The sequence below is a fragment of the Pavona decussata genome, unplaced genomic scaffold, assembly GCF_977016875.1.
Source record: "Pavona decussata unplaced genomic scaffold, jaPavDecu1.1 SCAFFOLD_56, whole genome shotgun sequence".
Taxonomy (NCBI): Eukaryota; Metazoa; Cnidaria; class Anthozoa; order Scleractinia; family Agariciidae; genus Pavona; species Pavona decussata.
Window position 1 is genome coordinate 395,001 of NW_028145478.1, and position 27,014 is coordinate 422,014.

Sequence of the window (27,014 nt, forward strand, 5' to 3'; positions counted from 1 at the left end):
GAAAGAAGAGTAGGAATTCGCCTCGAGCAACTCTAGCTTCTTGAGTGGTTAGCACTACTCCCAAGTACATTCATCACTCGATAGTTTCACAGCTGTGGCGTTTACCATTTCTTTTATAACATATACAGCGGAATCTCTCGTAAACGGACACCCTTGAAACGTTAATAAGGTGTCCGTAACTGGAGCTGGCCGCTTACGAGAATGGTTCTCGTAAGCGGCCACTAGGGGTATAAGGGATAGTTGGCTGTTTACGGGAGCTTGCCCAGCTAACAATAAACATTGCGAATGCAAACCAGTACCACCGTATTAAATATATATATTTTTTATTTTGTTTTATTGCCTTATGCAATGCATGCCGCGATAATGACGAAAACTGTAACTAATGCATTGTAAAAACATTGTGACAAACAACGATGTGAGGGTTGATTGATTAAATAACATTCAGAGGCGAATGGGATTTCCTTTCGGGTGTCCGCTTGCGGGAGCTTAAAAAGAAAGGAAAAATCTAAATCTTAACCCTCACAAGTGTCCGCGGCCGCTTACGGGAATGTAAATACAGAGTTTGTATGGAAGTTAAAACGGGGTTTTGTGAAGGCGGTCGTAAGTAGAGCTGTCCTCTTACGAGAGTGTCCGTTAAGAGAGTTTCCACTGTATTAATCAGAAGATTTTCAATTAAGGTACCGGGTGTCATTCACGCGTCTAGTCGACGTAAATTTCTTAAATAACATGCTAGCAGAATCCGGTTCAATCCGTTACCCTTTCACATAGAACATGAACAAGAAAACAAATAATAGAAAAAGTCACCTGATCTGTGACGTAAATCATCTTTGACCTGGGGTCGAATGTGAGTCCAGTTGGATGAAAAAACTTGGCTTGTCTGCCGACTCCATCAAGGTAGCCTTCAGTACCACCGGCCAGCGTACTCACTTTGCCTGTTGAGTATGTTTATGGTTTTTTATTTTTTTTTATTTTTTGTTCGTTTAGTTGTAAATGTTTTTTTTACATGAATGACAGATGTGAAGTGAATCAACAGTTTCACATACCCTGTGGAGTAACAATCCTTATTGCATTGCTATCCTAAAAACCAAATTGAAAAAAAATACATTTGTTTAGCTTCGTAACAAGAAAACCTGTAAGCAGACCGTAGAAAATACCACGAACAATTGGCAGGACTGATTCATGACTAAAAAATTCGACCAGAATCAGGCAGTTCGTCGAAGTTGGCTGGTTTCTTATCGGATGTTTTTATTTGAAAACAAAATTAGGGTACGTGCACATTTGAACAAGGAATACTTAATCGCTTTCCCTGATCGGATGCCGGTTTCGATTGGGGTAAACTTACCTTCTAAATTTACACGGAAATGATGGGCCGGACAGCAGGAAGAGTATCATGGAAGGTACCACCGTAAACAGCGTGCTGGAGTTTAGATTAAATGTATGGCGTAACAGAGCATCTTTCGTTCAGGATCCAAGTTCTGTAAGCTCAGTTAGCATCCGTGCAAAGTTTGTTTTGGTACAGTGTAGACAGCTTGCATAAGTTTTCCAGTTTCAATTAGCTTCAACTGTCCAGAGCTGTGACCTAAACATTGCATCTTGTGCGTATGATTATCCACTTAACTGCCATTTTCACTAAAAACTTTCGCAGAGATAGCTTACGCCGCATCATGGCGGGTGGACAATACCGCCAGCTACGCAGGCTATCACTGAGATGGTAGAAACGTCCTACTAGAGATTACCACAAGAGCAAGTTTGACAAAGGAAACGACAGAAAACGTGTTGGTGGATACTATATATATTCAACTCACAAATTCCACAACATAAAGGACTTTATGATCCGCGTCGAAATAAATTCCTTCCGGATAATTGAATCTTGCATCTGATCCTAAGCCGTCCTTGAACCCTTCCCTTCCATTTCCTGCAAGAGTCCTCACTCGACCTGAAAAAAAATCAACACCCTAAATCGATAACAAGAAACAACACTATAACAAAACGGACGCTTGCCGTCTACCAGGCTTGCTTTTCAGTGGTTCAGTGCTTGTCGAGTTGGTTTGCTGAAATTGGGCTATGCGAACATTTAAAACTGTCAAAGAAAGCCCTAAAAGTATAGCTAAACTAGGAAACATTGTGAAGAAGCAATTGTTGCCCCGTTTAACAGAGCGAGAAAAAGGTTTCAGAAGCAAATCAGTTGTCTCTCAGAAACAACTACTCGTAAATTGCACTTTGGAAACATTTCTTGCAGTCTAGCCACAACTCGAAATAGCACTTTTAAAACCTCTGAAATCATATTAAATAATTACATCAAAGGATTCGGTATTTATTCCGCTCCTATGACAGAACAACACATTTCTATCTGTACCCTATTTACTCGGAATTTTTGCGCCCGTTGTAGCCTGTTCACAGGCTCCGGCTGGAAGGGCAGAGAATTGGCCTCGAGTGAAGTGGCGCGAGGGAGGGGGGATGGGAGGGCGGCGAAGCCCCCTCCCTGCCCCTCCACCACCTTCCTCCCCACCCCCTCCCCCTCTTCGCTATTTTACGCCCCATTCTTGACTAGAGACCTCTTCGCTATTTTACGCCCCATTCTTGACTAGAGAGCCCGTTGTTTCCCGCGGACACCTCATGAATAGAGGAAAATGAATCACTATCACCAAGAAATGGAAGCAAGATATTATAATTTATTTACTATTTTTTTACAATAAAAGAAAATATCAATGTACCATCTCTTGTGTCTACCGTCCTTATTGCATGATTGTACTATGGAAGAAAACAACAAATTGTCACGATGCATATTGTGCTTCAAATATATTTTACTTTTTAATATTTAGGCGCGCTAAAGTAATGGGGAATATTTGAGTTTTATTGTTGCCGCTTGGCTCAAATTACAGGAAGTGACGTCATTGGCTCAACACGAAAAATTCTACATGGCTAATTTTCATATGGTTTCTACTTCATAAACTGTATTCTGCATTTATTTAGTTCGCAACAGCAGGATACAGTTTATGAAGTAGAATCCACATGAAAATTAGCCATGTGGAATTTTTCATGTTGAGCCAATGACGTCACTTCCTGTAATTTGAGCCAAGCGGCCTTGTTAACTTCCGAAACAAGGCCAAGTAATGACGGCCGTGAAATCTCGAATAAAAGGCTAAAAAAAAATACTTCCAAGCGCCGTAAAGGATTGAAATTTGGTAACATGAGTAAGAAGGTCATATTCTACACGAAAATGCAAAAAGATGGAAAATGAAATTTTCGTCCCAGGGGCACTTTAATGCTCTGCATCACTGATACTGAAGTTTGCTTGGAAAATTTGAATAATTGCGGGAAATGGTGTTTGTTTTGCTACCTTTTGACATCGCACGCGGGTACCTATAAATTCCTGGTTTTGTAGGAGTACGTTATCGTTTCTGTAAAGCTTAATTCTATTAACCGTGGAAAGTATTTTCCATTTCCTTCTGCAAAACCAAAACTGTTCTATCTGTTGGCGGTGCGGCCGATTCTTTACCAGCTCAGTGTCGTAGCCCGTATTCGTACTCATATATGATCGTATTTTTTTAATTGCTGATTTAATGCATGAAATGATCCTAAATTATCATTACTTTGCGTCAAATTTGGAAAATTTATTAGTGACCTCTCAGATGGAAAAGGTTGAAAGGTTTGACAGCACAATCGATCCAACTAGTTGAGCCCTGGTGTAAGAAACGGAAGTCCTTCGGAAAAGAGAAGAAAAGCAAAGGAAAGAAAGGAAGAAAAACACACCTAAAACGTTTCACCATCCGTCTGAGGGATCTCGGCTTACCTCGTGCTGCCTGATTGTAGGTTTTTCCCTCGGCGCGCGATGTGAGATGTTCGACTGAATCGCATTGTCAAGCAACAAGACATCGATTACGATCGACAGAAGAATTTTCAAGACAAAGAAATTGATACGAGAAATTGCCGGATCAAAGCCATCAACTGGGTGCTTCTTAAGAAAACAGTGACGAAGTACATTGTGAAAAAAATCATTTAAGGCAATCACGGTCTTGACAAGTTGCTAGAAAGTAATTGTGTTCACGAGCTTAATCCCGGCAGTAGTTCTGAGAGGATGAGGGGGTACCGCTATTAGTTCGGCCTACGACGCTTTTACAGCTGATTTAAATTTCCGGGTTTGGCACGTCACTTTCATGCTTTCCCGTGTTTGGTGAAGGAATTACATGAATAAATGATCAGATGTGCCTTTTGTCAGGGGTCTTTGATTGGGTACTAACCATATCAACAGACGTCACTATACTAATTTCCTATGTTAAACCCCACAAAAAGGGAAAAACATTATTTATAAGGGTTGGTGAGGGCCAGTGAGCGGGCTTCGTATTCATCAACTTGGAAAACAATTTTTGCTGTTAACAAAAAGCTTTAGAAGAAGCCAATTATGAAGAACGGGCTACCTCTCGAAAAGGAAGCGGCGTATTGCGAGCTAATTTCCTGCAAAGATCTAGCATACAAGATGTCAAAATCTCTACTAAAAATTTTCAAAACAGAAAATCCCCACACGAGTAGCTGCTCTTAATAATCAGACAATAAACTGCCCACACCTTATCGTAACGCACGCGATTCACCCTTAACATAAAAGTTGATTGCTCACGTGATCAGCCACATATAATATCCCAGAATGCACATCAAGTGAGAGTCCTGTTGGGTGGTAAAATTTAGCTTTTTTCCCGACACCATCAGCGAGTCCTTGACTGCCACCAACCAGTGTTGTTACCTCTCCTATAAACAAATAAAAACCGGCAACATAAGGCTAAAATGAACAAGAACGGTGTCTAAGGCAACGACCCGACAGTACGGGATGACCTACACAACGAAACAACAGGAGCTCCAGTCCAGTGCTCTAATACACGCTATAAATACACCTACTAATAGTTAGATGATCATGTTAAAAAAGCTGTTCGGGTGAAATGAGCGCATAGTGATGGCGCCTGAACTCATCAAAACGGAGGCAGCATGACAACCACTGCGTGGTTAGGAGTCTCCGGACTTGAAATCCCTGCTCTGTTCGCTAGAGGCAGTTGTTTCACGGTAGCCCCAGCTTCAACTCCCCGGCGCCATGCTTGCAAATGGCCAGCCGGTCCGCCACTTGACAGATGGGATTTTAACCTGTTATGTTCAATTTGACTAATTGTTTTAATTTGTATCTGATTGTTTGAGCGGAATACTGTAAGCCAAGCTTGGTGTATCTAAGTGCACTTTCACTATAACCAACGCATTTACATGTTACATTGACGTGTGTTCTCTGTTTCGATACCCGAACTTACACCATCGTGAACTGATGAAACGGAATGGGTCCAAAAAAAGATTATCGGTGGGTCATTCTGTCATAAGCCACAAATACAATTAAATACTTAGTAATTTACCATTAGTAAGAGAGATGATCCTTATGGCGTGATTGTCCTGTGAAATAAAACAGTTTTAAATATTAGTGCAGTCCTGTCCGGTTACAGAAACGCATCTGGCTATTACGGATACCTCACCATATATTACAGAAACCTCACCATATATTACAGAAACCTCACCATGTATTATGGACACCTCACCATATATTATGGATACCCCACCATATGTTACAGACACCCCATCATATATTACAGACACCTCACTATATATTACAGAAACCACACCATATATTATGGACACCTCACCATATATTACCGACACCTCACCATATATTATGGACACCCCACCATACATTATGGACACCTCACCATATATTATGGACACCTCACCATATATTATGGACACCTCACCATATATTATGGACACCTCACCATATATTACAGACACCTCACCATATATTATGGACACCCCACCATATATTACAGACACCTCACCATATATTATGGATACCCCACCATATATTACAGGCACCACACCATATATTACAGACACCTCACCATATATTACAGACACCACACCATATATTACAGACACCTCACCATATATTATGGACACCCCACCATATATTACAGACACCCTTCTATTACAGACACTTGTTGCAGTCAATTAAGCCGCTAATATGGCTAGCCGACTACTACTGGCACCACGCTATTACTGACACCCTACTATCAGGGACCGGCTTATATAATGTCCAATAGTTAAAGTCCTCAGCAGAATACAAAAGATTTACTAAAACATGTCTGTGACGTGCTGGTTGTGACAGACTTACGGACAAAAATTTTCTCGCTTCAACTCTGATAAAGTGGATGCTCAGAAGAACACTTTACAGTTAATCTGCTAATATCCTCTGGTATTTGCCGAGTTTAAAAGTAGTTCCCCCAAATTGTTCACTAACGGATATCAACTGACCGTATCACTGAGAAAAAGCCGCCTGTGCGTGCTGTCAATTTCAAGCTGTTGAGGATTGGTCATCTGGGCTTTGGTACCTACGTCATCAACAAAGCCAGACTCCCCGCTTCCAGCAAACGAAGTTACTTCAGCTGGAACAACAAGTGAATGTCGATTTAATACACGAGTTAGACTGTTGGATGTGTAGTGGACAGCAGAACAGTAACGATTGTAAAACAAGGACACACCTCATAGGTCTACTATAAAGAAGTTAATCTTCGATATAATTCAGTTACATGTACAGTGTAGTACAGAAAAGCATGAACCCTAGAATTAGTTCTTGAAAACTGATGAGACGACAACAAACACGGGCTATAATGGCAATTGTGGCTTGATTCGTCACTTGATTTGTAGCGGCGAAAATTCACATGTCAAAGTGAAATCAAGGTGTTCCCCCTTTTCGGGTCTCCATAGAAACACGTAGATCATTTCGCCCGTTTCATTTGTTGCTCACTAGTGGTAGCCGCATTATGAAGGAACTCTCTTGTTTTGTTTCCCTGCCCTTCCCTTGAAGACCTTTTCGTTCGTCAGTTAGATAGTGAGAGATGATGAAAACTGCCTATCAACTTATTAGCAATGGATCAGTGCTAAAGATGCAATGCTAACGAAGAAAAGTTGAAGCAGCAATAAATCTGACCTGTTCGGAGATCAACCTTCCGTATTCGTTCATTTGCCTGTGAGAAGAAGCCAACAAAAGAAACAGTATGAGCACTAGAGAAATGTTCAGGATTATACGCTAATGAAACATCCTTAAGTGTCCCCTAGCCCTTATCCTTACCTAACCACAAGTAATCCTGTAAATTAACATAAAGTCAAATGAAAATGACAAATAACCCCATCTAATATGGAGCACGCAAATTCAGAGTTACTATTATTTCCAGATATAAGCACATCCGAACAAATGCGAACAAAGGTCAACCTCAAACTCTCACATTTTACCTGGGGGACTTTCGAACGCTCTCAAAAAGCTTAATCTGCTAACCATTTTCTTATAATCGCTGTCCGGTTTGGCTTTTACTCTCATAAACTCTCAGTAACTGTCTTTGATTCTTGCTGCCTTTCGACTCGTGCATTAGTTCGTGCGAAGTCTGGCATACGTTCATTTCAGTTAGCAATAATACAAATATGATCTAAATCAATAAAAATGCTTTTCCTTTTCAAATATCTCTTCACTGTGTTGTTGTCAATCAAAGCAATGGGTTTTCCAAGTCTTGCGACATCAAGGCAAGGTGAATTAGTCCAGTCAACATTGCATCTTTCCGAGTGAAAATTTAGAAGGCCGGTCGTTATCGGGAGAAACTCTTCAAAAATGGTGCATTCACGAGTGGAGGTTGTTTGTTCACCAGTGAGAATCGCAAACAGTCATTATAACAAAAGATCACTTTTCCCAGCTTTGTTCTTCTTTTGTTGTGGCAACTAAGGAAAGATCCGGCAGAAGGAGGTCAGTACCTCGCGTCAGTTGAACCGGCTGTGAAATGCGAATGAAAAGAGTGATGGAGGATAAGTCGGACGCTCGAGTTTGTATAGTAATGACTACGACGAATGTTAATGGCGGACAATCGTTGCAAATAAAGACGGATTGGCGTCAATCAGAAATCAAGGAATGCAATTAACATATTCGGTGCGGGCGGTGAATTAAAGGGAGAACCCAGTAAAAAATCGCTTTTACCTGAACCCCAGAGTGAAAGAAATGTAGGAAAAAACGAAAAGATCTTTCTGCAAGGGCCTGCCCTTGAGGGGTTTGACCTGGCGCTACTCCACAGCATAAGGATAAGGGAATTCCAGTAACGTTACCCCGGGTTACTTATTCCTTGTATGCGTTAAGAAAGGTGCGAGAAAATGAATGTTGAACCTTATTTAAGGTAAAAGTACTTAATAAGACTCAGTTAACTGTACAGTCGTTAAACACATTACAATTATTTTTTGAACTCACACTGTCTGCCACATATAACACTCTTTCTTCCTGATCGATGGCCATTCCTGGAAGAGAATCATACAAATCATCAGTGATCATATTTTGGGAAAATTGATGGTTGTCTGAACTTTTGAACTCACTTAAAGCAGAAACCAAACTTCTTTGAGCGTCTTTTTTATCTGGATTTTCCTTAGATGTACAATTAATCAAGTTCATCAGCATTGCTAAATCTGCCTTTGTGCTACAAGATGCGAATAGCTTCGGCGAAAATTAAGCTGGAGTTACCCAAGTTTGGAGCCTTGGTTTTGCGCGTTTGCAGATGGTAATTTCATAATATAAAATAGTTTCACCTGAAGTGTGATGAAACTTTGCCTCTTGTCCTGTTCCGTCCTTGTAACCTTGAGAACCTCCAGCTAAAGTCGTTACACGGACTGCAAAATAAATCATTGGCAGCATATCAGCCTACGGACAAAGCATGTACGGTAAGCTGTTATGTTATAAGCAATAGGCTTAAAACAATAGACATCCAATGTGATCTATTGTGGATACAAAAGCATGATTAACTCAAATGTCGTTGTCTATTTATAACAATAGGGTGACTATCGGCTGATATTTAACCCGGCACAAGAATTTGACGCCCTTATACATACAAAAATTAGCTCGACAAGCGAGGCTTCGATCCGAGAGCTTATGAGCTAATTTCTAAGAAAATTAGAATTTCCGAGGGATCGACGGTTCTCACACAGAAGCATTCTATTTTTCTTTTTTATTATTACTATTATTGTTCAACAAAAAATTCTTCTCCCCAAAAAGCGTTAGTGTGAGCTACAATCAACTCGGTTGTGCTTGACCAACTGTTTGCTCTTATTAAAAGGTGGATCATTGATTATGCAATTCCAGGGTTTTGATTGGCTTAGCGGCCATTATACCATGCTCGATATAATAACGGCCATTAAATAGTCTTAATCAACAAGATCTCGCAATATTTCTTGGTTTTATTTAATAAACAATTATTCCACTCTACCTTGCTGCATATGGGCTGATTATAGCCAATTCGGCGCTACGCACCTCGTTGGCTATGTATTATGTCCAATCTGCGCTCGTGGAATAATTGTTAAAGATTACAAGAAAACACAAACTAGATATCTATGAGTGACAGTTTATTCCACTGCGACGTCGACAATTTTCACTCGACAGAAATCTCAAGCTCAAAATCGAATCGTAAATAGACAACTCAGCTTCGAAATTATAATTATTCACTAATTTTGACTCAACAACATTGTCACTTATTTCCCTGCAGAAAAAAATCATTGTCAAGGGCAAAAAAACCGCGGAAAGAGAAAAACGTGTTGTCGTGCATGACTAATCGAGTTGACAGATTAAAACGAGCTTCTTAATACGGATGATATCAATGCCTCAGAGAAGGCGCTTTGCTGGAAATCAAAGAAAATATGTACTCACGTGTTTTGATGTCAATTTTTCTTATACGATCATTACTGTGTACTGTGTCTGGGCAACCCTGTAAAAAGCAACAGGGCAAGTTGTTTTATCATTACAGACTGCAACACGGAAGAATAGCGTTCTTGTCTTCTCAAATTGAAATCCGGCCAAAGAACCTCAGCACAAAAACACAAATGGCTACCATGAAAACATCTAGTCTGTAAGCTGTGAAGCAAAATCTTTGCTTTTGACGCCAACAGTCGACATTGAAATATATGTCAATCATTCACAGTATTATAGCAGTAAATCATGTAAAACTTACACAGTCAGCCACATAGAGCACATTTTCCACCGGGTCAAACTCAATGCCCCAGGGGTAATTAAACTTGGCTTCTGTTCCTATCCCGTCCATCATGGGTGATGAGTCGTCCACGCAGTCTGTTTTGCCGCCTGTATGAACTCTTCCCCCACCGGCTACTGTGCTAACTACACCTGAGGGTAGGGGTGAGGAGAAAACAGTCAGTCCTGAGTAAGTGATAAATACCAACGTTTAAAGTATCTGGCTGATTAATTAAAATTATCGCAGTATTTTCTTTTTTATCCAACCATAAACAAAGAAGTTAATGTCGTCACTAGATAAGTAATAGGGACTTGAAAAATCTTGCTTGAAAATATAAGTTCGCGTACTTGTACTATTTCGCGAGTATTCCAATTCGTTCAACTTGTACATTCAATGTGGCCGAACTACCCAGTATTAAACACAACAGGTGGGAACGGCGGTCAAGTTCAGAAAGAGAATGCTCACGTTCTCCACAAAACCTTAAATTTTGCCATTTCACGCTGTTGCTTGCCCGAGCACGGCGAAGAAATGAACCAAAATTTATAACGCACGTACAGGGCCTTCGTTTCGCTAATTTTAAGATCCTATTGTTTTATGCGTTCTCGTTGCCGTCGTCGTAGTAGCTTCTTAAACTCCAAAATATATCAACAACGAATGCATGTGTTTCATCAGAGGTTCCAAACACCGAGAACCAGATGCGGCCGAGTGCTTTAATTGTTTCGAGGGGTTTGGCACCTCTGAAGAAGCACGAAGCACGAGTTGTTGATATGACTTCTCTATCTCGCATAAGAATACAGTGCAATACATTGTTTGTCCAATTAGCGCCATTTGTATTAAGAAAAGGCGAATACATTCTTTTAAAGTTTTTTCCGTAACTCTCCGCTTGCATACATTTAGTAGAACTTGACAAACAAGGAAGGGAGCGGCAAACGAACATGTATGAACAGAGTGGCTGCTACAAATAGGTATCAGTTCGTCTTAAAAGTGATTTCAACGGAATGGACCAACGAAGAAAAGCGATAAGACGATGAAATTGCCGGTCGTGAATGTTATCTGATTTTAGAGCAGAACTCAGGCTGATTAAAGAGAACAGGACAAGAGAACGTGCAGTATAGGTTGACTGCACGTTACGTTATGGTGGCCATGTTGGTGGTTAAGAACAATAAGATTTTCCTCCTCCGAGTTAACTTCCATTTTTATGCAAACTATGTGAGCAAATTTTGTTCTGTTTTGTACACCAACATGGCGGCAATGCAATCAACCTATAGTAACTGTAACCGAACTTCCCGTAAGGGGACACCCTCGGGACCGAGCATGGTTGTCCGCTTAGGGGAGGTTGGAAAACGTAAAGCATCGTAGAGAGTAGGGTGCGTCCGTCATGTCTTCCAAATTACATTTTTGTATTGAAGACCATTGACTGCACAGAAGAAGAACAGAAGAACTTGCTGGACACCTAAGTGAAGGCATAGATGACGTAGAAGTTGTTCGGTACGGAGTACCAACAATCATGACGTACACTGTGGATGTCTAAGTTTCTAAAGCATCCATCGAAAGAGTCAAAACGGTATACCGGAAACGGGTCGATTCACATTCATACTCTGAATAGTATAGTGCAGCTGGGTCTTGTGTGATATTAGCGCACCACGCTTACTATGCGAGAGGTGCCCCGGCAAACTACAGACCGGGAACTTGTTTGAGTTCTTTAACTCGCAAAAAGTAGTGATCGTCATAAATTGTCAATTAGCTGTCCGTCAGACAGTCAGTCATTCAGTAAGTTTACAGTTAGTCAGTGCGTAAGTTTTCTGTTAGTTCAGCGAAGTTACAGGAAGTTTTCTAATTGACTTGTAAGGTTATGAAATCAGGCTACGCAGAGAACTCCATGTGTGAAATAACACGATAGAACCAATAAGGGATAGGGACAACGATTTAGCAATAGCTTTAGTAATAATTTAGTAAGCGTTAGTTAGCTTTATTGGTAAGAGGAGAGAATAGTAAAGAGTCGACAATCCAACAACACGCCGAGTAAACCACGCACGACATCCACCCACGCTACGGCGAAATTCTTGAAAGGAATGACACTAAATACAAGCGCAAATTTTCCTGGAGTCTTTACACTCAAACATTGACAAGAACTCTGTCAACGAAAGAATGGAGTTCCCAAGGGCATATGTGTTACTGTTAAGATCTCTTGGGAGCCAAAATATGAAGCAGTGATTTTGAATTCATTGTCCCCCGAAGAAGAACCGGGGATACGGCTCGAAAATTTAGGAAACTTTTTCTTAGATCAGTTTTAAGCCTTTGTACCAATTTTAATCACGAACACTGATCGCCAAAAGAGCAAAATTTTAAAATAATTAATTAGCTAGGAGTTGAGGTAACTAAGAGTGAAGGAAAGAGTAAAATGAATCTTGATTATCGCTTATTAGTTCAAATATACGTCGCGGCTATAGTTTTTGTAAATGAATCCGGGTAGCATTTATTTCCTCGTGCAAAGGTATTTAAACAAATCAAAAGCTGTGTTCGCAAAGGGATCCATAGCATATTATTCCTCGCGAAGCGAGGTTAATAAATCCCGATAAATTTGCCGGGGCGAGCCGAAGGCCAGAGCGGAGCTAAGAATACAGCAGGGTTTCAGTGGGAAATAAAAATCGTCGGTACCGTGGTTGGAATTCGATTGTACTCCATCAAGTTTTATAGCGGGAGGGCCAGTCAACAGGTTCAACCCTTCACCCTGTCACATACCAACGTTTACCGAAATGGCGTCCCTTTCACGTAAAACACCTTTCTTATGCCACAAACATAAGCCAAAGACGGTTCCATTTATTTTCTTTTTCTGGGGGCAAATTTCGCCTAAGCTATTGTTACCAGTGTCTAATACTTCGATTTAATAGGACATTTTCATGATGGCGTCATTCGACTACAACTACCAGAATCCTTCAGTTATTTGTTTTCTCATGCTAATTAGAGCTATTGTTCTTTGCTCTCCACTGGGATTACAAAATTTGAATTTGAAAAAAAAAAACGAAATGAATTCTGGCAATTATAGTAAACTGACGCCATCATGAAAATGGCCTATTGTTAGCCTTTTCTCTCACAATCTATTTATTATTATTTTTTTTTGCTAATTTCCCCGCCCCATTCGGGCGAAGCCTCCCGGTATAGTCCGATAAGGTGGAGTAAACCAACCCATCCCAGACAGGAGATCATGTACAGTTCTGTTGAGATGGTATTTCATCTTTTTATTTTGTTGTTGTTGCTTTTCTTTTTTTTTACTTTTTCAATATCAATAAACTGGCTTGGATTCTGGAAAATTCTTTCCCCTTGCCAGCACTGAATAATAAACGTAGCATGGTATCAACCTTGTCTTATCTTTTCTTTTCATATTTGTTGCGGACAGTTATTAATAGGACATTTTCGCTATGGCGTCATTTTACTAAAACTACCAGAATCCTTCTGGTTTTTTTTTTTCTCATGCTAATTAGAGCTATTGTTCTTTGCTGTCCACTGGGATTACAAATTTGAATTTGAAAAGGAAAACGAAATGAGTTCTGGTAGTTGTAGTAAAATGACGCCATCATGAAAATGGCCTATTGCTTGACATTCTTTTACATCCTTGTTTTGTTTCGCATCCGTGTTTTCACTTGTTTTTTTTTTTTTTTTGTGTGTGTTTTTCGTTATTTCGCATCCCTAAGGGACTAATTAGTACGGATATATATATGCAAGCGCAAGAAATTTAGTTGTTAGTTTTCTCAGTTTGTTCTATACCTCAGTTCAAGTTGTCTACGTATGTTTTTTCTGCTTGCCAGTTTGAAACATTCCAGATTTTTGCTTCTACTTTTCTATTTGTTCCCAGTTTACGTTATTTCTTTGCTATATGTTTATTAGTTTTCCTGTTTTCATTTTACCTAGGGAACCTCTCTCTCTCTGTGCGTGTGTGTGTGTGTCTGATGAAAAAGTGTAAAGGACTGTTCCGAGGTTTCGTCGCTTAGCGTTCTTGTTTATCCCTCACAATATTGGCAAGGAATACCGTATTTACTCGAAAGAGCGCAACCCTCGAATAAGTGCCGCCCTCGATTAAGCGCCGCAGCTCCGGTGCGGCGTTTATTCGAGTATTTCCATAAGATGAGCAACAGTCAGGACATTCACTCGATGTCGGACATCGAGTGAAGAGTTGTTGAAAACCTGCAGAAAAGTATTGACGAGGCTGTTATGAAAGCCAAAACTGAGGTTAGCTTGAAGTCGGTAGTCCATGAAAAATTACTCATGAAGTAAATTCATTTCAAAATGTTTTGTCTTTGTGGTATGAACCTTTTACAGTGCGGACACTCGAACCGTGAACAGTCAAGGCTTTTCTTCGCCTTTTTTTTTTCAAATAAAGTCCAATCAGAAACTCCTTTGAAAACAATGAATCCGACCATTTTTAACAACATTGAATCAGAAAAAAGATGTAAAGTTCTTAGCGAGTGATAAATTTTCTTTAGTCTGTTTATATTGCAGAGAGAGAAAAAGTCCAAAAAAGCCTTAGCCGTTCACGGTTCGAGTGTCCGCACTGTAAATAAGCGCCGCCCTCGAATTAGCGCCGCACAGGAGACACGAAAAATCAAATAAGCCTCCCGGCGCTTATTCGAGTAAAAATACATGTTTCATATATTTCCATTTATTTATTCATCCTTCAAAGGGTATATTACGAACTCACAATATGACCAGCTCCCATAGCTCAGTTGGTAGAGCACTGCACCGGCATCGCAGAGGTCATGGGTTCGAATCCCGTTCAAGCCTGAATTTTTTTCAGGCTTTCTTTCCGCAACTGCTTAAGTTGCGTAGTAACTGCGAGGATCTTTCTTCTATTTGATCTTTCATCCGCAGTTCAAATATATATATGTTTCATATATTTACATTTAAGGACGGATCATATTTGCACGTCATTTGCATAATTACTTCAACCCGTATCGAGCTTCACTGTTTACATTGCCCTTCCTCCATCATTTACCAATTTAAACACTTTTAAATTATTTTAGCCGTAGTTAGATCCTCGGCTTTTACTGAGGAAGACATTGACATTGTTAAGGTCATGTAAATGCTAATGATGCTTTATATTGTTGCTAGCCGTGAGTTGGTAATCAAACTGAAACGGCGAAATGACAAACGGAAATTACGAAGATATAGTATTTGAAACAAAGCGAGACAGAAGGTTAGGAATTTGATCACATTAAACACATTTACTTTACGAAGCGATGAATAAAGCAGCTCAAACTGAAGATACAAACCAACACAATAACGCGTCCTGTCAATGTGTGGTACATTTCACAAGATAAATGTAAATAGCTCTTCTGCTCCTAGGAAGTAACGTTAAAAAATTGATCACTTAAATACTTGCCAAGATCCTGTGCCCACACTCCAGTATTTAGAAGAGTCATCAACACTCCCAGCTTTGCTAACACAGCCATGATCGCTGAGAACCAAAGCTGAGAACTGAGTTGTTACGCGTTACGGCCGTTGTGTTATGTGTTACGTGACTTCACGTGACATGTTGAACAATCCGCGTGCCGCCGCTGCATGCTAATTTCCACTGCAAATGCTTGAGATGCCAGAGTTGTGACATACAAATCCACTGGAATCCAGTGCGACAAAAGGCACTCTGTTTAAAAACTGGACTTCCAACAGCAATAATTCAATCGAAACAACGCATGTTTGTAATTGTAATGCTTGATTCATAGGAGCAACACACCGTAGATTGCCCGTGTTGACAGCTAGTCGAGCAAGCGATCGGAAACGGAGCTCGCGCTTATCAACGAAGAAACTGCTGACTGTATCAATTAGGAATTAGGAATCCAAAAACGACATCACAGCATGGAAGGGAATAATACCACAGCTGATACCCAGACGGTAAGTATGGCCGTTATTTGTTTGATCGTGTTTGGTATGTTGCTCAAGAGTGAAATTTACATTTTTAATCGCGCTATTCGTGCAAAGAAGCCCTGGTGTTTGATTAATGAAGTCCTCCATTACGATCCGTGACACAATAAAGTGGTATTCTGTGCCCCTCACCCCACCCCTTAGGAAGGCAGCTACTCAGGTTATTGTGATGTCCTTGCCTGATCTGTGTTTTATGCATCAAGTCGTTTTTACTAGAAGTGAAGCTCTGCGCAGAGACTTAAGGGCTTTCCGCCATGGGAGAATCCGCTGAGAAAATTGAGTGCAGGCGTAAAATTCAGGCGAGCGGAGGCAAGCGCGAGGCGAGCGCGGAGCGCGATTCACGCACGCGCGAAAAAACCTGAAAAACGCAAAGAAAAAGAAATCAGGCCTTTTCTGCAGGCACCGTCTATTGACTCAGTTTCAGCTTTTGTACCTGTACTCACTTCGTTCAGCGGATATACATAACGCCCCATTGAACCTTGCGGAGGAGAGAGGGAGTGAAGAACGAGGACGGCATCAGCATTTAGACATTGCTTCGTGTTGCCGGTATCTTGGAAACTGTTGGAAAGTGACAATGTTTGATTTCGTTTATTGCTCTTCGCTTTGCGTTTGCTCAAGGTGTAAGTGTAGCCGTACCCACGGCTATACGTAGGCTAAAATATCACACGTAACGAGCCAACTTGTTCGCGTGGGTTGTTAGTAAAACGAGTAACGTCGTAACAGCGTAACGAGAATTTTTCACTTTTCTTTTCTTTTTATTTTATTTTATTAATTAATTTATTTTTTGTTGTTCTTGTCTAAATCCCCTTTGTTTGGTCATTTTACTTTCGCTTCCTCCTGAATGGAATAAAAACCCTTCTACGAGGATTTGTTGATAGAAACAGCGTGCATGAAAAATATTAGTACCGCGATAAACAATAAAACTGTACACTGAGCAAATACTTCGAGTTACCTCCTCATGAAAGGATTAATCTGTCTCTCAGAGGATAGCTTGAGAGCTGACTTGTAACCTTGTTTTCATTCTATAATGAAAGCCGAAAAAATGAAATGACAAAAAAGATCAATGGAAAAGAAGAAAAATGAAAAAAAATGAAAGTGAAAAATGTCCGTTACGCCTCCGTTACTAATGCCTTTTACTAACAACCGGCGTTAAGTTTCTTTGAAAGTTCTTTCAGTCTGCCTGCTTCATCAAACGAACTGATAACACAAGAACGGAAAGATCGTGCTTACTCTGATGATTTGGTTTTGTTTGAATTTTGATTACTGTTCGAATTGATTACTATTGTTTCCTAATTTCATTAACGCTTGTCAACCCGAAAGGTTCCACAAAATTCGCAAAACCCGAAAGAAGACACACTTAAAACCGACGCCAGCTTACGCCAGCAAAAGCATTTATTTTAAGGTTACAAATTATACCCTTGATATAGCTTGTGCTTATCAAGGTTGTGATTCTTTCAGATGACTTTAAGGTCATTGGCTTTTCAAGCTGCCACAGCTACTGACTGCCACAGTGGACTGAGCCTACTACACGCCGCTTGTATTGAGGGAGACCTGGAAACTGTTCAAATAATCACGACTTACAGCCCTGGAAAACTGGATAACGCCATCGCATTAACTATCACCACTGAAAGCTATGCTTCATGCGCAGATCAGAACGCTTTGAAGATAAGTGCTACAGCTGCAGCTCAGGGTATAAGCCAACACGAGAGGATTCACAAGATTCTGCAGAATATTTCGCTGGAGTTTAAATCTAAATCTTTGTTGCTTGTTGCTGCTAGAAGAGGCAGACGGGAACAGGTTAAGCGGCTTCTTGATCTCGGCTCTGACCCAAATGAAGTGTCACGTGACGCTAATAATGTCACGCCTTTGATGCTGGCAGTTGCTCGTAACACGACGATATTCGCTGACCTTCTCATCGACAAAGGTGCAAACATAAACGCCAAAGACAAATCGGACATGACAGCGCTTCATTACGCGGCTCTAAACGGCCGAGCAAGAACTGTTCTGCTGTTAATTGAGGCAGGTTCTAGAGTCAGTGACATCACTGACAGAGGGATGACGTCATTACACTTTGCTTGTCAGCATGGCCACACTAAGACAGCCGCTGTCCTCATTGAGCACGGCGCCTGTGTTCAATCAAGGTCATCGAGCGGCTGCACACCTTTGATGTTAGCGACAGAGAGAGGACACTACGAAACAGTGGAGTTTCTTCTCGCTCATGGTAGCAGTGTTCACACTGCAGAGCAAATGGGCTTTACTGCACTTCACTTGGCAGCTATGAAGGGTTACACTGATTTAGTCCGACTTCTCCTGCAGCGGGGAAGTAATGTGGACGCGAGGGCCTCGGGCAAGACCCCTCTCTTTTCGTCTTCATTCGCAAATCACCGAGAAACCACCGAGCTACTGCTTCAATACGGTAGTGATGTCAATGCTCATGACATATTTGGAAGAACAGCTTTGCACTATGCCGCTCAAGAAGGACAGGTTGCCATGGTAACGTTATTGTTTGAAAGAGGCGCTAATGTGCACGCTCGAGACCAGGAAGGACAGACAGCTTTATTCATGTCAGTGATTTATGATCAGAAAGAAGCGGCCACACAACTGATACAGCAAGGGACGGACGTGAATGCGAATGACGTAAATCGTAAAAGTCCGCTGCATTTTGCTGCACAGGAGGGCTATGTAGAAATCGCCGAGCTTTTGATTCAAAATGGCGCCGATCTCAATGCCGAAGAGGTAACAGGCGATCAACCGCTGGCCCTTGCTGTCGCATACTGTAGTGATGACGTAGTGGCGCTTCTCCTACGTCACGGCGCTGAGCTTAACGCCACAAACGAAAGCCTGTTGACACCACTTCACATCGCAGCACAGAATGGTAAAACTGCTCTCGCGGAGCTGTTGTTACAGCAAGGTGTTGATCTTGAAGCTAGGGACTGCGATGGACAAAGCGCATTGCACATAGCTTGCTCGTACGGCGATATCAAGATGGCGGAAGTGTTGGTGCGATATGGCAGTGACGTCAATACAAAGGATGGTTCTAGTCATACGACACTTTGCTTAGCTGTAAGTGAAGGGCATATTGAAATTACTGCTTTGCTGCTGGAAAACGGCGCCGACGTGAACTTAGCAGACGGAGAATGTTACACACCACTTCATAATGTCTACACTAATCTTCACAAATTTCTTAGTGATGATCGGATAGCCTTCGCTATTGCTGAATTATTATTTGAATATGGAAGTAAAGTGGATGAGACTGACCCCAAAGGACGAACAGAGCTGCACATGGCGTGTGAATGTTCATCAGTCAAACTTGTAGAGCAGCTTCTTCAACACAACAGTAAAATAAATGCGATTGATTTGGAGGGTTGTACGCCGTTAATGCGTGCAATACGATTCTCTCGCAGGCCCGAGCTTATTGTCAAATCATTAATTGAAAATAACGCTGATATACTAGTTAAGGACAAACTTGGTCGCTCTGCGCTTCATTATTCCGCAGGGATTAGAGGAAACTGCAAAATTTCCCAGGCTTTGATTCAGAAAGGCGCTGATATTCACAGCTTGGATAACGAAGGAAACACAGCGCTTCATTTAGCGGTGAATCATCGAAACACAAGCACCGCAGAACTCTTGTTAAAAAATGGATGCAACATACATGCGACTAACAAGCGGTATGAAAGTCCTCTTCTTAAAGCAGTAACTGCCAAATGTGAATGCACGCACGGCTGCCGTAGGTGCGTATGGAAATACCATACTGTCTCGCTATTGGTGGAGAAGGGTTGTGACGTTCGGACATCTGATATTGATGGTAACAACGCTCTTCATCTGCTGGCGGAGTGGATCACTGATCCCACAACAGTTAGACTGTTGCTTAGGAACGGAGCTGACGTGCGAGCACGGAACAACCAGGGTAGCACGCCTTTACACGTCATCTCTGCTGTCAAATGCGAAAGATCGAGAGCAAAGTAAGTATGGCAAGGACTCTGTGCGCTGTTATTGGATGCACGGAGAACTAAAGGGCTTTGTTGAAAGCAATGCTAAGTGGAAATATTGAATTAAGATCCAACTAAGAGTCAACTTCCTTTACAACGGACACCACTGACTGACTGACTGACTGACTGACTGACTGACTGACTGACTGACTGGCTGACTGACTGACTGACTGACTGACTGACTGACTGACTGACTGGCTGGCTGACTGGCTGACTGACTGACTGACTGACTGACTGACTGACTGACTGACTGGTCCTTAAAATAGCAGGAGTTCAACTCTTACCGTAACAATGGGGTGTAAGTAATCGCCAGGTTTTCTCAAGGTGAGAGTTGACTTAGCTTTGGCACTAGGACTAGCCTTCAATCATGAGGGTGCACTTTAGGGACTGAAGTGTAGCTGGGACTGTCAACGCTTAGAGGTGTTCTTATGGACGAGAAGACTATAGTACAATAGGTTGTACAGTATGTTCTATTTACTTTTCGGTTTATGAAACCAAAATAAGTATTCAGCCCAACTGGAAGGTTTGATTTGTAAACTGAAACATGCGCAAATTATACTTCTTGTTTTTATTTGAATTTCTTGCTATCAAGTATCAATTTGGAATTAGGGAAGTTGAACAACAAGTAAGACAGTCATGGCAACGGCAACACGGACATCACAAAATGAGCCAAAGCAATCGCGCTGCACGTGTTGTACAATTTCGAGCATTTCTTTGTCGTGCTGTGCAAAGCGACGTGAAGTGAGCCAATTCACAAATATAAAGAGAGTGAGTAACGCCAACCCTACGATTTCAGCTTCTCGTTAGTTCAGTAATGTTATCCAAAAACTAAACAATTTGGAAAACTCTCAAAGACTTGATTTTTTTCTGTGACGTTCTCGTTGGCGCTAAACAAAAACCGCGTCACTTTTAAAATGTTAGTTTGCGTTATTTGAACTTTTTCGCGTTTATTTCAGTTCATTCAACTTGTTCAATGTCGCCGAACTATCATGGAACTAAATTGATAGGAACGCGTTCAAGTTTAAAAAGAAAATGAAAACTTCACCTTCCTGAGCTCGTGTTCTTCAAATACTATTGGATTTGGTCATTTCACCGCCGTTGTTGTTTTACCGAAGAGCGCAGAGAAATTTACCAAATTTTATGATGCAAGTGCAGAGCCATTTGTTCGTCATTTATAATCCTACTCTTTTGTGACATTCTTGTTGACATCGCTGTCGCACATCTTAAGTTCAGGTTTGGAAACATCAATGTGCCGTAACAATCTCTTGTCTAACCACCAAAGAGTCTTTTGTAGAAATAACAAAACTTACCATGTTGTAATCTCTTGTCTGCCTCAGGTTTACCAGATCACGTTGGACATGCGACACAGCAGAGCTGTTCATCCGCTATGGCTGCGATCTCCGCGCAGTAGATAATGAGGGCAACACCCCACTCCACCGAACAGCTGAATCCGATAGAGACGACATTGCAAGCATCTTATTGGACCGTGGAGTTGAGGTCGAAGCTCTAGACTGGCAAGGAAACACCCCGCTTCATGTTGCAGCAGCATGCAATGCGGTCAGAGTTGCAACACTCTTCGTAAAAAATGGCGCCAACATAAAAGCGTTGGATTCTGAAGGGAGGTCCCCTCTAGATTTAGCCAACAAAGCTGGTAATTTGGAGGTCGTTGATCTTATAGAAACGTTGCGAGTGTAAGAAACAAAGCAAGATGATGCAGGAGTAGTGGTCAATTTTCTCGTCAGTACAAAGCTGTTATAATGAATGCTAGCTAAACTGATACAAAAATGTTTCCTCAAAGTTAAAAATTATTCCAGGAAATGGAGTGGCATGTGAACTCATAACGCGCGCCGAGTTGGCTGTGAAAGGAGGTACGACAAGATCGGTTGGAATAATTGTCTTATCATATGCTCACCCACTGGATAAAATGCCAGTTATACGAGGGAAAATGAGGGAAAGCAAAAAATTAATGGTCCATTCTTCCTGTTTCTTTTGAAAACGAGTAAAACGTAGGCTTTCCAAATAAAGTAGGGGCGGTATATTGCGCCATATGTAAAAGGTAGGCTTTTTAGATTCCTATGAAAAAGTAAAAAAGCACGAACCAAGTAGGGCTTTATCAAAATTACGACGGACGGGTCTTCTCATACAGATTTTAACGTAATGTTTAAGGCCCTGAGGCTCGCAGAAGCAGAACTGGAAAACCGTCTCTAATTATTTGTTTAAAAAGCATGGGGGTTGGTATTGGTGTTCTTAATTGAATTTTAAACAGAATCATTCACAAAGTTGCCAACCCGAGTTTAATCAGGATATTTTGCGATTCGTCTTTAGACAGCTAAAAGATCTTTGCATTGGTTCCAAATGCGATACAGTTAGTATTATTCAATAATAAAGAACTGATTTAAAAATTGGAGGATAATCCAAGAGCATTGTATCTTTTCAAGACATTATGGTCGCAGATGGATTGTTTCTCTCCTTTGAAACTTTTCGATTGAAATATGGTTTTAACAAAGACGAACTTTTGACAACACTATCAGGTAATTAGTACCTACACAGATACTGATCAAGGCTACTGAGGTCATCCCAGTCGCCAGATCGGGAATTTGATGTGATATCTTAACCTTAAAGTTCAAGGATAAACCTAACGAATATAAAAGATTAAGATTTATTTTGGCTATGTATTGATAAAAACACGCGTAGAGAGCCAGAATGGTCCTAGAAGATGAGATAAATGTGTTTCAATTGAAGAAGGGACTTGGAAAAAGGTTTTTAACTCAGTACACACCATTTGCAAAGAGCCAAGGCTTAGAGGGTTCTAGTTCAAATTTATACATAGTTTTACAGTGACGAAGAAAGATCTCCTTAGATTTGGAATAAAACTGGTAAACAGGACTCGATAGATCATACTTTAACCACTGTCAATTCACTAAACTTTTTTTTCCGAATCGAAGCTCGACCCAAATACAAAAGAGCAGCTATTTGCAATCGGCCATTACGTCTGCAAAAAATGAATGAGGAAGTTCAGTCCCTGACTTCATAAAGAAAATAGTGTTAACATATCGTATTGAGAGGGTATCAAACTGATGTTCCCTTGCTTACCTTGTAATCCATTTATATTCTATGATAATATTCTGATGCTCCTCCTCATGACCAAATCATACTGTATTAATCTAAGTTTGCTTAAATATTTACTATGATTTCAACTACGAACTTTGTTGTCCTTTCATGTAAATGTTTTTTTTTTGTATGTGTGTGTGTGTGTGAATAAACTTAATTAATAAAAAAAGTTATGCGCTGTGATAAACATATTCATTTCTATGTTGAATTTACAACGCTGACTGCTGTTTGGTTTTGTGCCAGTTCGTTATGAGAAAAGGATGGTGCCACACAGCGCTATTATGGGACGTCTGTAAGGGTTCATGATGGTTTAAAAAAAATGTATAACTGATATATACCTTAAAATTTACTGATGACAGATATTGTACCAGTTTCACAAGTGACAACAGGCTCAATATGTGAATGATAGCTGGTCGTTTATATTAATAATTTTGTATTCTGAATAAAATCTGAGCTGGTAATGAAGAGCAGCCTTTGCAGTCGGTTATGGCCCTTAACAACGTACAATTTGGCCTTGTGCTCTGTTCTTTAATCATGGGTCAAGGGAGGGGGGGAGGGGGTTCTGTTTAATTAAGGCTTTATAAAATCGAGTATCAGCTGAGTTTTGTCAGGTAGTTAGGAAATCACAAAGGTACCGAATATTCGTGATTTGAGCCGCTATGGCCTAAAAATTGTATAAACACATAAGCTACCAATTGAAAGATATTTAATTGGAGAAATAAAAAATAAATGGCGCAGGAATACATGGTAAGTTCAGATATCCCTTTGAAATATCTTCGTAAATCTTTCGTAATCTCACAAGTGTTACGACAATGACGGGAATATTTTGTAAGACATCGTAGACCTCAGCAGAACTTGAGGTCGCTTCTAAATAACCAGCCCTTATTAATTGGTTGAAAGAGAAATCTGAGGTCATCATTGGGAGGGAGTGTAAATATAAATTTCGCAGATCGGCATTTTTTTCCTTAGGGACTGTGCAATAATTATCAGGAGGGGGGAGGGGGGGGGGGCTGAAAAACCAGAGTTATCTAGCAAAAACTTAGACAGTACCCCCCCTCCAAAACTAAAAAATTAGTTCTAAGCCCCCCTCTGTTATGTTAAAAATAACGTCGCACCCCCCCCCCCCCCCCCCCGCACCAACACACACACACACGCACTCACTCCTCGCTTACCACATTGGCTCAAAATCCAAAACTTCTGAAGCCAGAAAGAGAAAGGAGCCGAGAAAAAAAATCAAAGAACAGGAGATTGAACGCTTCAAATAACAGACGAAAAAGGGCTTGCATTACATTTAGATCCTTGGGAGGAGAGCCTGTTGAACTTTGTTATGAGCCAGAGATGTATGGAATTCAGCAAATCGATTCAGTCGATGAAGAAACATTACTTTTATTCACATCAAAAACCGACAAAGCCTGTCTACGAGATCTGTTTGATTCCCATTGTTTTACGGGGGATGCTGAAAAACAAGTGCATGATTTTTGCTTTACATAGGGTCAGCTTAATTAAATAGAAGAAGGGTTAAAATTAATCAGTTATCTTTTCATTTTGATGGAATTTTTTCAATAATCGTTTAACAGCTGTTCGTATTGATATTTGTTACAGTCTATCATGAGGCCTGTATTGAGAATCTTTTATTGCATTTAACTTTATTTACATTTCGGATAAAACTTAAGCCCCCCCCCCCCCCCCCCCTCTGTCAAATGAGTGATTTTACTTTGAGCCCCCCTATCTTGGCAGCAATTTTAGGTAATGCCCCCCCTCTCGTTTTTCATCCCCCCCCCCTCCTGATAATTATTGCACAGTCCCTTAGAGTGGATCTTTTTATATCAAAATTTCGCATGGAAGGCATGTTTCGATTTCCCTCGTACTAAACCATCTTTTTATACTTTTTTGTTGGTGGTGGTGGTGGTCGGGAAGAGGGGTGATGGTGGCTGTCTTTTCTGCGCGGTCAACTTATTGGCGGATCACATATGTAGTTTAAGGTATTCAGTTTCGCCGTACATAACATCTCTTGCTTATGCATGAGGTGAGATAAGTTTTCTCCCGTCGGCGATCGCGTTCGGCTCCTCTTATGTTTGGACAAGCCAGAGAAAAGGTTAAATTAACTGCGATGTGTGTACACGCCAGTAAAGTGATTTGTGAAAGTTTTAAACCGGAGATTATTTCACCGGAATCGCAAAAAAGAAAAAGAAAAAACAAACATTGGACTGCTCGCGGTCTACTCGCGAGTTGATGGTTTTGAGTACAGTAAGGTGATCTGTGAACAGTAATTGAATTCATGATCTTTCATGCGACTGACAAAGTCTTTTTCCCGATGCGCAGGCTGTACAGGTTCAGAAATATGGGGAAAACTACCAGAACGAGTTAGGTGAATGGAAGAAGAGGTCATACACCTCTGTTGTTAATATTGCTACTTCCACTTTTGCAATTACTGATTGCTAAGCCAGCAGGTGTCTTTGATCCTTGTGCTGCGATGGGTGCTTTTGAGGATGTTTTAGATGTAGCTAGACAAAAGAGTGACGACAAGGCCAGCTTTATTCGATAATCTTGCGGCAGTGCCGACCCCTTGTGGGAAGTCGAGCTCTTCAGAACATTCTTGTGAAGCTGGTGGCATAGCAACCTCGTTCCCAGGGTCTGTCCTCTTCAAATCCCAGGGAGTCACTTTCTCCGAACCTGGGCGTTTTATACTTTAACTTAGGTCTTCTGGGATACTTTTAGTTATTTCCCTTATGTTGTTCTTCTGTTGTTGGCCATATGTGCCTCGCAGGTGTCTTTTACGATGTACTTAGGCTTGGTAAGGAATAAATGCGGATTTAAGTTAAGGATTGTGATAGTTAAGGGAAATGGGTTGCAGTTATGGTTGGGGGATATGGATCTAGTAAGAAGTCTAACTTCACTAAAGTGACTCTGGAGTGGCTATCCCATATCTTAATGCTAATGAAGTGAACAGGAGGGATAATGTACTATTTTGTTTTCCTGCTCTGTTTCACTGCTATTCTCGTGCGTTGTCATGGTAACAGCTGTTGCTTAGGAACCAACGAAAAAGTAAAATTGAATCATACTTTGAAAAGCTGGTGTAGTATGAGGGAAATCAAATCATGTCTTCTATATCTATGCGAAGTTACGATTTGAAAAGATCGAACCCAAGGCCAGAAAAACTGTTGCCAGCCTTCTTTATTATCTCTGAAAGATGTATGCTTACCCCCAACTTTCTTTATGGATTCAAATGTGACTTTCTTTTCCCGCATAATAATAATAACCGCTTAGTCATACACCGCGCAGAAATATCTCCGAATTAGTAGTCAGAGTTTCTCTGCTCATCCCGAGATAGGCAGAACTTATGAGCAGTACCAAACGGAGGTACCGTCCTTACGTGTTCATCATATAGCACGTATAAATCGAATTTGACAAAACACATCAAGTGAATGAATGAATAGGTCAGAATTTCTTCCAATCAGTCAAAAAGGAACAACGGCTGGCGATGGCTGAAATCTTTATGTTTTTACAAATCCATGGAATAGTCTTAGCTTTCACTGAACTAAATTCCAAGTGCTTTGAACTTGGAAATTTAAACCGAAGCAGCTACCTTTATTTGGCTACGGGCCTGCCACCAGTCGAAGATTGTTGAAATTAGTAAAGTACCCTCAACTTGAAAAGCAGTAAACGTTGAAGAGATTTTGTTTCCTAGCTTTTTACATGTATGTTCCTTTTTTGAATATAAAATCGCGAAAATCAGTTCCAAGCAGAAATCACAAAAAAAGGTTTGCCCACAAAATAAAAATATCGGCGCTAATCCGCAGAAAGTTCATGCTGTTTTGATGGATAAGAGAATTAACTCAGCAGTGTATGTTGAAGTACTAAAGTGAAATAAAAACTGGCGTCTTAATATGAACATGAAGACGAGGTCACAATCAAAGGAACCGAAAAG

General features: G+C 40.8%; 2 protein-coding genes across 3 annotated transcripts in view; one reads left to right on the top strand and one right to left on the bottom strand.

Moving 5' to 3' along the window:
- LOC146480014 (NHL repeat-containing protein 2-like) overlaps positions 1 to 15,653 on the bottom strand; it is a 16,815-nt gene extending 1,162 nt beyond the window's left edge. The window contains exons 1-13 of one of the 2 annotated variants that reach the window (XM_085110108.1): positions 15,448 to 15,653; positions 10,053 to 10,222; positions 9,752 to 9,809; positions 8,641 to 8,721; positions 8,309 to 8,355; positions 7,013 to 7,049; positions 6,337 to 6,467; positions 5,388 to 5,424; positions 4,616 to 4,743; positions 2,715 to 2,751; positions 1,827 to 1,936; positions 1,044 to 1,077; positions 805 to 932 (exon numbers count right to left, since the gene is read on the bottom strand). In XM_085110108.1, coding sequence (XP_084966234.1) covers positions 805 to 932; positions 1,044 to 1,077; positions 1,827 to 1,936; positions 2,715 to 2,751; positions 4,616 to 4,743; positions 5,388 to 5,424; positions 6,337 to 6,467; positions 7,013 to 7,049; positions 8,309 to 8,355; positions 8,641 to 8,721; positions 9,752 to 9,809; positions 10,053 to 10,222; positions 15,448 to 15,517 — 1,068 coding nt within the window. In that variant the 5' untranslated portion in view covers positions 15,518 to 15,653. Of the gene's footprint in view, positions 1 to 804; positions 933 to 1,043; positions 1,078 to 1,805; positions 1,937 to 2,714; positions 2,752 to 4,615; positions 4,744 to 5,387; positions 5,425 to 6,336; positions 6,468 to 7,012; positions 7,050 to 8,308; positions 8,356 to 8,640; positions 8,722 to 9,751; positions 9,810 to 10,052; positions 10,223 to 15,447 lie in introns of both variants that reach the window. The other variant, XM_085110107.1, reaches the window with a different exon arrangement.
- A 170-nt stretch (positions 15,654 to 15,823) lies between these two features.
- Positions 15,824 to 22,234, top strand: LOC146480015 (uncharacterized). The gene is made up of 3 exons (XM_085110106.1): positions 15,824 to 15,956; positions 17,445 to 19,948; positions 21,313 to 22,234. Exons 1-3 carry the CDS (start codon positions 15,921 to 15,923, stop codon positions 21,668 to 21,670), a joined length of 2,898 nt encoding a protein of 965 aa, XP_084966232.1. The 5' UTR covers positions 15,824 to 15,920; the 3' UTR covers positions 21,671 to 22,234.
- Positions 22,235 to 27,014: the final 4,780 nt, after the last annotated feature.